This window comes from Mesoplodon densirostris, chromosome 8, assembly GCF_025265405.1.
Source record: "Mesoplodon densirostris isolate mMesDen1 chromosome 8, mMesDen1 primary haplotype, whole genome shotgun sequence".
NCBI classification, from domain to species: domain Eukaryota; kingdom Metazoa; phylum Chordata; class Mammalia; order Artiodactyla; family Ziphiidae; genus Mesoplodon; species Mesoplodon densirostris.
Window position 1 is genome coordinate 96,347,664 of NC_082668.1, and position 12,829 is coordinate 96,360,492.

At 40.0% G+C, this 12,829-nt stretch overlaps 1 protein-coding gene across 18 annotated transcripts in view; it reads left to right on the forward strand.

Moving 5' to 3' along the window:
- Positions 1-4,101, forward strand: part of OSBPL6 (oxysterol binding protein like 6) — a 215,300-nt gene extending 211,199 nt beyond the window's left edge. For all 18 annotated transcript variants that reach the window (XM_060105973.1, XM_060105975.1, XM_060105971.1 and 15 more), the window contains 2 exons: positions 1,856-1,978; positions 3,147-4,101. In XM_060105973.1, the coding sequence (XP_059961956.1) occupies positions 1,856-1,978; positions 3,147-3,255 (232 nt within the window). In that variant the 3' untranslated portion in view covers positions 3,256-4,101. The remainder of the gene's footprint in view (positions 1-1,855; positions 1,979-3,146) is intronic.
- Positions 4,102-12,829: the final 8,728 nt, after the last annotated feature.

The window sequence follows — 12,829 nt, forward strand, 5'->3', positions numbered from 1 at the left end:
CTTTATCAAAGATAAGTTGGCCATATGTGCGTGGGTTTATCTCTGGGCTTTCTATCCTGATCCACTGATCTATCTTTCTGTTTTTATGCCAGTACCACACTGTCTTAATTACTGTAGCTTTGTAGTATAGTCTGAAGTCAGGGAGCCTGATTCCTCCAGCTCCTTTTTTCGTTCTCAAGATTGCTTTGGCTATTCGGGGTCTTTTGTTTTTCCAAACAAATTTTGAAATTTTTTGTTCTAGTTCTGTGAAAAATGCCAGTGGTAGTTTGATAGGGATTGCATTGAATCTGTAGATTGCTTTGGGTAGTAGAGTCATTTTCACAATATTGATTCTTCCAATCCAGGAGCATGGTATATCTCTCCATCTGTTTGTATCATCTTTAATTTCTTTCAGCAGTGTCTTATAATTTTCTGCATACAGGTCTTTTGTCTCCTTAGGTAGGTTTATTCCTAGATATTTTATTCTTTTTGTTGCAATGGTAAATGGGAGTGTTTTCTTGATTTCATTTTCAGATTTTTCATCATTAGTGTACAGGAATGCCAGAGATTTCTGTACATTAATTTTGTAACCTGCTACTTTACCAAATTCATTGATTAGCTCTAGTAGTTTTTCGGTAGCATCTTTAGGATTCTCTATGTATAGTATCATGTTATCTGCAAACAATGACAGCTTTACTTCTTCTTTTCCGATTTGGATTCCTTTTATTTCCTTTTCTTCTCTGATTGCTGTGGCTAAAACTTCCAAAACTAGGTTGAATAAGAGTGGTGAGAGTGGGCACCCTTGTCTTGTTCCTGATCCAAGATCATTTTCTGTTCCCGGTGTCTTTGTGGCTTTATCTGTCTTCCTCCAAAATGTTCCCTGTATTGAATGTTCTACTATTTAGTTCCCTCATATTCCCCCCTCTTTCTCTAGAACATGCAGTCTCACTATTTGACATTCAAACTTATCAGTAAGCTTCCTGTACAGTGTGTATCATATTGTATACCTCTTCTTTGCTCTCATTTTGGAATTTAAATATTTGCAAATCACCATTGGGTCTGCTTTTTTCTTCTCAATTCTATTTCAGTATTCCCTTTCTGAATTTCATTTACTATTCATTTCCTTTCTTTGGCCTTTTGTAATTTCCCCCAACTGTTACCTTATCCTTTTTCATCAGTTTTACTCTCTCCAATAAAACAGGAAAACTCCTTCCCTCTCAATCTGTTCTAAAAGTAGCTGGAGAACAGTCAGGTACCATCCTCCATGTTGTGGCCTTTAACAAGTGCTTTATGATAACATGGAAAAGGAGCACAACCGGGGACTTCATGATGTCCTAACCCCAGACTCTCTAGTCAACCTGAAAATCTCAAGTTCTGGAACCCTAGACAGCACAGAAAAGTCTTCAAAGCCAACCACTTACTTTTCACTCCTCCCTTTTTTTTTTTTGCTGTACACGGGCCTCTCACTGTTGTGGCCTCTCCCATTGCAGAGCACAGGCTCCGGACGCGCAGGCTCAGCGGCCATGGCTCACGGGCCCAGCCGCTCCACGGCATGTGGGACCCTTCCGGACCGGGGCACAAACCCATGTCCTCTGCATCGGCAGGCGGACTCTCAACCACTGCGCCACCAGGGAAGCCCTCACTCCTCCCATTTTATTGCTGAATTCAATAATTCAGTTCACATACACAGGAAGTATGTTAGCTGGTGGCAGATAGAGAGAGTGTGGCCTAGGGAAGGGGCGAAGGGGCGTAATCAGAGCATTACTGTTCACTGTGTTATGTTCACAGCAACCAGAACTTAAGTTTATGCAAATGAGATTATTTGGTTCTCAGAGAAGAAGGTAACGTATTAAAAGATAAACTGCTTTCTGCTTAGATTTTTGGAAGAAGGAAATTTAGAAGCTGCAGCAGCAGAGAAACAAAGAGTAGAGGAACTCCAGAGATCTCGAAGACGATACATGGAAGAAAACAACCTTGAACATATACCAAAATTTTTTAAGTAAGTCAGTTTTCATGTTTTGCAAATGGTTGCCACAAGCAATGAAAAACTCCAGGTAAAAAGAAAATGAGGGATAGTTTTATGTCCAGGAAACTTCAAGGTGGAAAATTAAACTGATTTTCATCACTGGTTTTGCCAGTGAAAATACTGAATCAGATTTTGGTGTTGTGAAAAGTTTGTAACCGTAAAAATAAATTTTCCTCGACATCTCTTTTCATGGACGGCAATACAGAGAGTGAGGGTCTTGCCCAGATGTTCTTTGTCCTCCAGCTATCCCCTTTCAAATGGTAGAAACTTGTTCCCACTCCCTCACCCAGAGGTAAGGTGGGACCCCACTGCCCACAAGGTCATCCTGGCTTCCTTAATATTTAATTTTATTTCTATCACATGGAGCTTAGATCCGTTCAGATTTGATCCTCTGTGATGTGATCGTGGGTGATTATTACAGGATTATTTGCAGGATACATCACACAGACTAAGCTGTAGTTTCCAGATCCATCTGTTGCCCTTCAGAGCCAGGACAGATCAGCTCAGAATAACCTCATACCCTTTCTAGCTGCCATCTCCTGGCTGCGCTGGAGCAGAAATGCAGTCTTGCCCTTTAGATGTTGAAAGTGCCCTCTTTGGGCATGGACCCTGAGGAGGCTCTTACAGCTAATGAGGTTGCATACTTTCCCCACAAGTGAAGCAGAGAAAATTCTTGTGGGTCTGGGGTCTGAAGTTCTACTTACAAGGTTTGTACATGCTTTGTTTGGGCCACTTCACTTTTTTTTTTTTTTTTGGCCATGCTGCACAGCATGTAGGATCTTAGTTTCCCCAACCAGAAATTGAACCTGCACCCTCTGCATTGGAAACATGGAGTCTTAATCACTGGACCACCAGGGAAGTCCCTGTTTGGGCCACTTCACTTTCTAGTCCTGCCTTGAGGTGATTTATTCCCGCTCTTAGCCCCTCTCCCCATGACCCTACCCACTTCCATTTCAAACATTTCACAACAAAAGTGAGTTTATTTCTAGTCAAAATAGTCAAATCATCAATCAGCAGATAGGATGCTTACTGGCTTACCAAGTACTGCTTATATGTACACATCATATCTACAGGAGAGGGTCCAATTATCAGGTCACCTGAATGAGATTTGTGCCTAATGTTGATTTTTATACTTTCACAGAAAAGTGATTGATGCCAATCAAAGAGAAGCCTGGGTTTCTAAGGACACCTACTGGGAGCTGCGAAAGGACCCTGGGTTTAGCAAAGTAGACAGCCCTGTTCTTTGGTAAACTGGGAATATAGAGCTAGCCAACATAACACGCTCTGAATGAATAAATAACTATGCACAATTATGTTTCTTAGAGTTCCACGTGGTTTCTGGGTCGACTGAAAACTGACCATTTGCTTTTCTATTCATCTTTATAATAGACTTTCAGAAGTGCATTAGACAAGGCCCCTAACCACTTTCAGATCCTTTCTGTTTTGCTGCAACCATATTCCTTAAAAAACATCCACACCCTCCTCGAAAAGCAGAATAAAAGGAGCAGAATATAAAATCCGAGGTCTGAAGAGTCTATAAAGAAAAACAAACTGTAACTGGTGCTTAAAGCTGATCCAGAGAGTTTAAAGCAACATGACATATGAACCACGCATTTGGTCCTTTTCTGGAAGCGCCATCCCCTCACTGCAGGAGCTCCTGGGCCACAGCAGTCAGCTAGATGTCGAGTGTGTCTGTTTGATGTGGTGTACGTGTGCTGGCCTTGTCGAAAAGACGATGCTTTTTTGACATCGTGATGCTTCTCAGAACCTGTTCCATCTGTACGCCATTGTTCATGCCTTAAGAAATGCAAAGATGTACAATAAATCATCTTTTAAATGTGTGCTCCTAGGTTTATGTGAAGGACAGATCTTTTGAATCATGGCATGATTCACTTTCTGGGATCAGAAGAATTCTGAGACTAACTCAAATGGATTGAAGAAAGTAAACAACCTGTGCTTTACTTTGATATATTGGTTACTGTATCATATGTCTGAAGGGCAAGAAGGAAAAGGCGTGCTAGGTAGATCTCTGTATTCAGTTGCTCGTCAGTTTCCTGTCCTGCCTACAGTTAATAAACCATCCCTCTTCCACCTAACCTCCCAGTGTGCCCTATTATTTGGCAATATCCGTATTTGATTTGAACACTCGGCATCAGTGTTAAAACTTTGGAAGGAAATAACAAAAAGCATATGGAATTTGTGGGCTTAGGAGTACTGTAAACGTAACTAATTTTGAGTGAAACACAGTGTAACCCACATGTATCCTGTGCCCAACCCATTGGCACTGTTGGAATTCCACTGGGAACAGAAGCAAGACCACTAGAAGCTTATTTGCAATGTTTAAATGAGTTCTATGAAAATTCATATTTCATATTCTCATCGAGTGTTTCTGTATGATACATGACCACATATTAAACATTTACCTTGCTATTGGCAGAGATATAAAACTTAAGCTAAGGAATTTATCCATCCCAACAAAAATGGGGGGAGGTGAGGGACAGAAATGAGTTTTGAGTACTTCAGGATTTGTTTTTTCCTCCACTAATATATAGAGGCTTTTGTAGTAACTTGCATCAGTATTCCTGAGTTTCTGCACATAGATAACAATTTAAATGCCTATATATTTTTTTAAAAATCTCTTTAGAGATTTTCCTAGAGAATTATAAAATCACGTATATTTTATTCTGTTACATTTTTATTCTTAGACTCTTACCATCAGATTTTACGTGTTATTTTAAGCTCTGATAACAAGGTTACTAACATCTTACATTTTGTTATGAGGTGTTGATTTTAGTGTTGTTTCTCCCACTCAAAGCATTCCTAATGATGGCTATTCCACTATCAAACCAAGACTGCTGAGAGCATAAGGGAAAACTCTGAAGTCTCCACTAGGTGGAGCAAGTTTTAGTTATCCTGAAACTCATTCCTCCTTTTATCTTAGTCCATACGTTATGTGTACAGCATGCACTGGTTTAGAATGAAATTTCATTGTCAAGCAAACTCCCTAATCCATCACTAGCTCTGAGCATGTAAGCAACACCCTCCCTCGGTGTCTCAATGTCTTTAATTCCTATTTTAAGTTTTGGGTGCCTTCCCCCATAGTAGTAAAATTTCCCTTATTATCAATTCTTTTCCTGCTCATTCATCTTGACGTTCTTTTATCTGCATCCTGAGATATATGCCTTTAATTTTAATTAGAATTTAATTAGAATTTTGTTGACTTCCTCAGAGAAGTATGTTCTCCCATGATTGGTAAAACTTTAGATACTATTTACAGTGCTTCTTGTCTGTATTTACTAGCACTTCCCTGAAGAGTCTCCAGATTTTAGCCTAAAGATAAGGAAAGAATTCTGCAAATAAAGATACTACAAATAGGAAGACACCACAAGTAGGAAGGTAAGGCACCAGGTGACCAACGAGAATATCAATCAGGCAGCTGGAAGAGGACCCAGGAGGGAAGCAACTACTGTACCTCACAGTGAGTTTTAATTAAGAAAGAGAATAACTAGTAGAATGGACCTTTACTACCTAATAAGTTAAACATACAAATCAGGTAGGTGAATGTTGGTCAGAGCTAACCTGAAACTCTGACTAGGATTTCACGATGAGAATGAGAAGAATGTTAAATTAATTAAAATCACCGCATTCTTTATAATATCCCAGATTTATAATTTATTTTGAGATTCTGATATCCCGATTAGAATTCCAGTTCAAGTGAGCAATTAAGTTTTAGGTAACGCTCCTATAATACCTGATTCACAAATCTCCCTATCAAACATTCACTCCAATGTAATGGCCCCATCCTCTATTTCTTTCTCACTTTTTTTTTATTTGATGGCTACAGAATTGTGACACTTATTCTGTTTGGAATTTTCATCTGCATAATTTGGGGGCTTTTGAAACTAGTTTAAACAGCAAAAGGATAGAATAGATATTAGGTCATTCTTGATAAAACATGACTTATTTCTTAGAATTTTATATAAACCTTTTTATTTCAGGGGCACTTTTTTTTCCCCCTAAAGCAATCTAGGATAGAAGTGGACTTAATATATCTTTATACCTCCCTTGTGATTTACTATAAGCTCCTTCATGTTTTTGAGCTGGTCATTAAGGAAAGCAGTAAGTGAGGATGGTCCTATGGATGTGGCTAGGCAGAACAGATCGATGGCACACACCAGCATGCATAGAGGCCGACCTGAAACTAATTATTTTGCTTCCATATGCTACTACCCAGGGTGCAAATTTACTCTCAGATTTTACTGTTATTTTATCAGGTTGTTTAATTAAGTCATTATTTTTCATGGGTTACTTTAAATTCCAGGCAGTCGTAAAAATAAACCTCATTTGAGATACCTTTTAATATTACATATCAATTATATGTGACATAAAAACTACCAAATGTATTTTGGTAAGAGAAACCAAGGAGTTTTTCACACAAGGGATGCCACGTTGTCGATTTTCTAAACCTTTGCTGCTCTTCCTCATTCTGGCCCCAGGACTTTTAGCGATTCCACTAATCAATCATTACGTTAGGTCCTGCCCCCAAGGAGCACTGGAGGGCGGAGTTAAAGAGGAAACTGATCCGACTGTTTTGCTTAGTTCTGATTACAGCCTTGGCTGGAGAAGGCTTTATAATCATAATCGAATGTACATTTTGTTAGTACCTTGTGGATTATCCATTTTGTCTAATCCTGTTCTCTGTCATCCAGATAATGAAGTGTGGGAGCAGAACTCCTCACACACCAGGGGTTGTAATAAATGTTTGCACTTGACTGAGTTGGTATATTATGACTGTGGCAAAGTAAATAAAGTTTGTGTACAAAATATTTATTTCTATGGGAACCATTATGTTCAGGATATATAAAGTGTATCTAATTAAACAATTATGAATCTATTTTGTGCTCTAGAAATATTCTTTTGGAAGAGAGATGGAAAAAATGTCACTGGAGCTAGGATTAAAATGTTTGGGTTTTTTTTTCCAAAAAGCTTCCCAGTCATTTAGAAATAGTGCTTATCAAACTAGGATTAGATTCTCTAAGTTTTAATTGAATTTCTTTTGTGAAATTGATACATCTAAAATATATATCACATGAAACATTCTGTTAAACCTGACTTTAAGACATAATTGTAAGAACATACATTTGTGACTGAATTGTTAAACCTTTGCTGCAGCCTTCGCTATTAGAGAAAATAGCAAATTGTTTAAGAAAGGACTAGCTTTAATTTTTACAAAATGATATCTAAAGAAGAATGAATTTTTCAAAAATTGCTGTGCTGAGTCAGCATTCCCAACATCTTAAGCAAATGAGCCCCACGATTAAGGCAGCTTACAGGTGGCAGTATGCTGCTACCCAGGGTGCAAATTTACTCTCAGATTTTGCTGGTTTTTAATTGGCTTTTTAAAAAAATAAGTCATTATTTCTCATGGATTACTTAAAATACCCCATCATTTCCAGCTTAGAGGCCTGTCAGTCACATGCATACTTTTGTTTTCCAAAACAACTATCTTACTTGATTCATTTTCTCTTTCCCTCTGGTCCTGAAATGGTGAGGGGCAGAGATACATGTGTCTGTTCTTTTGCACTATGTCATTGAGTATTTATAAAATATGCAACATTTATGCAGAGTTGCAGGGTAGTATATCAATATTAGAACCACTGCATTTAGCTCCGTGGAACACTATTAAATGTTCATGGATTAAAAATTACCCCATAATTATGTATTATTAGTTTCCTCGGTATCTCCAGATCGGTAGGAAAAAGCATAAAAAAGGAATGCTTTTATTTTCTGCAAAAAATTATTTTTCTATCATTTCTTCCTTCTAAATATAAATTAGGGCAATTTTGGAAAGAGGAGTATCAAGTTTTCATAAAGCAAAGTATAATCCTATTTGAGTTCTACCTGTTTCTTCTTACTCTTAGTTAATGGGGTAAGCACAACTTAACACTGTTAAAGACAGAATAATGCTAAAACTATCACTTCTTTTATCCTAGGTAGCAACTCCCCACCCCCTTTAATTATCTTCATTCAGTTATTTCTTTAGGAAATAATGTGGCTGCTAGAAACTTTTTTTTCCGTCATTTCAAGCTTATTTTAAAAGTTTATTGAGGTGTCACTGACATACAATAAACTTTACATATCTGAACTGTACAATGTGATACCTTTTGACATATGCATATACTCTTGACACCAGCACCACAATTACAACAGTGGACATATCCATCATCACCAATCGTTTCCTCTGCCCCTTTCTAATCCCTCTCTCCTCCCCCTCCCCATGCTTCACCCCGAGGCAGTCATTGATCAGCTTTCATCACTTTTCAAAATCTGTGTATTTTCTTGTATTAATTTCATATGGAATTTTTCTAGAAGGCTGTATGCATATGGTAGAAGTATGCCTCCAAACCCCTTCCATGCCCCTATCCCAGTATCCACCATCAAATAATAATATATTGCAAGAGATGCTCATTAAGTCCTAGGTTTGGTAACCCAGTAAAAACTTCAGATTTGAAATACTTAGAAAACAATGAACTATTTTTCACATCAAAATAGCCATGTAAGTTAATTAATTCATTTCCATCTTTTAGGGGTCCAAAATAATGGTAACATTGAACTTGCCGGCAGTGCTGAGGAAGCCCTGGGAAGTGGTTTTCTCTTGTTTGTAATGAAAGAATACCTGACAAAGCCGTGGGAATCCAGAATGATGGCTCTTGAAATAACGTTATGTTGATGAGGAAGAGAAGGGAAGTAGCCTACGCTGAGTTACGTATTGTTGCCCCCCCCAGCCCCACTTTTAGGTCACAAACATTTGAAATTTCCAGTGCTCAGGAAGGCTGCTTTTCCATCTCTTAAAATCTTCTCACTCCCCATCTGGAAATAAAGTTGCTAAACCTACTTTTGAAAAAGAAATGGCAGTGAAGTACCTGGAATCCAGTGAACTTCCTGCCGTAGGCTACTGTGCAAGTTGAAAGCTTATTCTTTATATCCTGCCCCCCAAAGCCTGTTGCTCAAAAGTCAAACCTTCCCAGAGACTGTCAAATACAGGATGATGGACATTAAATGCGAATGAAGAGAAAAGGCAAGAATGAGTAAAAGAGAAACGGAATCTAGGAAAGAAAAGTAAGTTCTCTAAGTGGGGCGGGGCTCATGCTCCTTGGGGGCGGGTGGCTGGATCCGATCCCAGGGGGCCAAGTTATTATCTTGGATGTTTGTTTATGCGCAGATTCCTGACCTTCCCTCGAAAGACTCTTGAGTCCATACATCTAGGGTGTGGACCAAGAATCCGCATTTTAACAAGCACCCTCAGCCCCCAGGGAATCTTGCGGCTGACGGGGACCCTCCAATGAGGGTGCGCTGGCCTAACCTCCCACTCCCTCGCCCCTGTTTGTTGTTTTTCTCATAGTGACATTCAAGTAGTCGCCAAGAAAGTCTAATTCAAGAACCGGAAACCGCCTAGAGCTCAGTAACTTGTGACTCACTCTGCCATGTGTGGCTTCTCACTTTTGTGACTTCTGTCCCTTTGCCAGGGCTGTCATAGGAAGGTGAAGAGTGGGGAGGGCAGAACTCTGAAACCTACAAGGTGAGACTGTGTTAATCCAGAGCTTTACAAGTGTGTTCTGGAGGCATCTAACCAGCCCACGCAACCAGAATTTACTCTTCAAAGCCCCAAGGGTCAACCTCCCCTGCCCCACCTTCCACTCCCATTTACACCTGGTCTATGTCTCCAAGGGGAGTTCTGTTTTGTTTTTAATTTTCTTTGGCGGCGCTGCATGGCATGTGGGGTTTTAGTTCCCTGACCAGGGATCGAACAGTGGAAGCTCAGAGCCCTAACCACTGGACCACCAAGGAATGCCCTATTTATTTTTTAAATTTTATTGAAGTATAGTTGATTTACAATGTTGTGTTTAACTTCTGCTGTACAACAAAGTGACTCAGTTAAACATATATATTTTTTCATATTCTTGTCCATTATGGTTTATCACAGGATATTGAATAAAATTCCCTGTGCTATACAGTAGGACCTTGTTGTTTAGCCATCCTATACATAATAGTTTGCATCTGCTAATCCCACACTCCCAATCCTTCCCTCCCCCACCCCGCTTCCTAAGAGGATTTTTTTAATTGGCTAATGGGGCCTGGCAGGTGGAAGCCACAGGGAAATTCTGTGGCAAAACATGCTTTGATCACCTGACTGATATTTTTATAATGAGGTCTAGCTGCAAATTCTTTTATCCAGATCAGCTTCTTCACTGAAAATAATATATTTTAAACTTTTCATTGGAAAAAACTTCACTGTGAAATTACTCTGCTTATAATTGAAGATATAAAGGCATTACTCATGTAGTGTTCATTTGCATATGGTCATTTTGAGATAGAAAAATTAAATTTTATCATATATTAGTGATAGAATTTCAGGCAACTATCTACAGAAAAATAGCTTGTAGTTAAATTTCCTAATGAAAGAGTAATTATCCACTGAAAAAAATTGTCGATTCTGTGCCACCTCAAAATAAGAGTTGTACTCTTCAATGCATGTTGTATACTAGAATGTTACATTTGTAAGAGCACAGAAAACAGTAAATTTGAAATAAACTATATGAAGAGGCTTGTTTTTTATGAATAGTATGTTCTAATGACCTTTCCACGGAAGTAGTAAATGTTTTTACCTCTACCGAGACTTCAAGTAGCATGTAAAGAAGATTGAGTGCTTATTCTGACTACATTTCCAGCTCTCTTTTTTCATGTAATAACAATGTAGAAACTGTTTTCAAATCAAACACCAAAACAGGACTTTTCTCTGAATTTTGAACATATTTATATTAAGAGACTCAGAAAGCTGGTTTCAGTTTTCTATTTGTTTCTAGATTATAGGAGTAAAGCTGTAGTTCATGAGGACTGCAGGAAACCCAGTATCGCACAGATCAGGGTTTTCCATGGCTGGTCTCTGGAGAAAGCCCCTAGGGATTAGCTTTTGCTCATCCAAGTTCTCCCTTCAGAAAGAGAGTTTTCATAGGGAATATTTTCTTTCGCAAGTGAAAGCATTTCCAATAAAGTAGTAATAGTGTATACTGGTCTTTGTATGCATTGTAAGTAGAGGATTTATCAGTCTTGAGCTCCAAGTCTCTAATTTCTTATAAAGAAGTGTAGGAAGGGGCTTCCCTGGTGGCGCAGTGGTTGAGAGTCTGCCTGCTGATGCAGGGGACACGGGTTTGTGCCCCGGTCCGGGAAGATCCCACATGCCACGGAGCGGCTGGGCCCGTGAGCCATGGCCACTGAACCTGCACGTCCGGAGCCTGTGCTCTGCAATGGGAGAGGCCACAACAGTGAGAGGCCCGCGTAAAAAAAACAAAACAAAAACTTCCTCTAGTCTTTTTTCCCCCATGTGGAATAAAGTACATTTATATTTATGTAATTAATATACTCTCTTCAAAATGTACTAGTCATTTTGTGAGGTCTCCATGGTTAATTCTCTAAAGTATTCCAAAGGCATTTACCCTTGGTGTACAGAGTAAAGGAAAATGACAGAAGAAGCTTCTTCATTAACCCTGCTACAATTCTGGGCAAATGATGTTCAAACTGAGATAGGCTTGGACCTGGGATCTGGGACCCTTTACTGGAGTGCCTCCACCTGGGCAAATGTCTCCTGCAGCAACAGAATACAAAGAAACTATAAGGGACTAAAAATAACTGCCTGCATGCACAGTTGGGGCAAATTATGAACAACGAGATACAAAAAGGCCAAAACCCAACTGACACTTCTGAGGAGCCAGGAACAAAAGCCGGGTACTGCGAATGATCCCTGCTCACAGCACCACCAAGGGGGTAGGCGGACTACCTAAGCCACCCCTCTGGACCAACCCACCCCTCTGCCCCCACCCTCATCACATTAAAGAACCAGGTGGACCCCCTTCAGGGAGCGAGCAAGGGCACCTGTTCCTTGTTTTCACTCCTTCATGCTACAGCACGAGTCCCAGTAAAGCCTTGCCTGAATTCCTTGTCTGGCCTCTTATGAATTTCTATTGATTAATAAGTCCAGGGTCCCTTGTCGGTAACAAAACCAAGACTGGGTTTCAGTGATGCTTTTAAATACCATCACTTGTGTCACCAGTGTAGGTGTGCACCAGCCTTTAGATTTTGTACATTTACTTCTAAGAGGTACCTGCATATGCAGGCACCTACCTAGGCGGCCACACAGGAGGATGGCATTCCCAGCATGGCTTCTTCCATCAGTAATGTTCAGATTCATGGTATCAGCCCCAAGAGGTCAGCTATTTTCTAAATTCCTCACAATTTTGCCAAACATAGTTCACGATACTTAGTGAAACATTCCAAACTTTTTTATTTTGTTCAGTGCAAAAGATGTTTTTCCACAGTCTAGCTGAATTGGTGAAATTGCCTAAAGCTAGTATTATGTGAGAAGCTGTATGATCAGGCCTCTCAAGATGGCTGTACTCTTGCTCTCAGTCTATCCCCTGCTCCACCAATGTCTGCTTCACCTACACCCAACTCACCTGATTGACCTTCCTACCCACTTGCCCCAGGCCCCAGCTAGTGATTGTTCTAATCTTTAGATCAGAGTCTCTACACCTGGAGAGCTTATCAAAGGCGTGGTGAGGGGCAGGCTCCTCTGCTAGTTTCCCTGGTAACCGATGAGCCAAGCTGACGTCAATTCCGCCTATAACAGGCAACCTCCCCCCACCCTCTGGGAGCAAAGATGGCCGCTACCTGCGCGCACGGCGGGTCTCTCGGCGACGTCGTTTGAGGCAGGTAAGCAACCCCCCCACCCCCACCCCAACCCCCGTCCACTAAACCACTGGTTTCTCT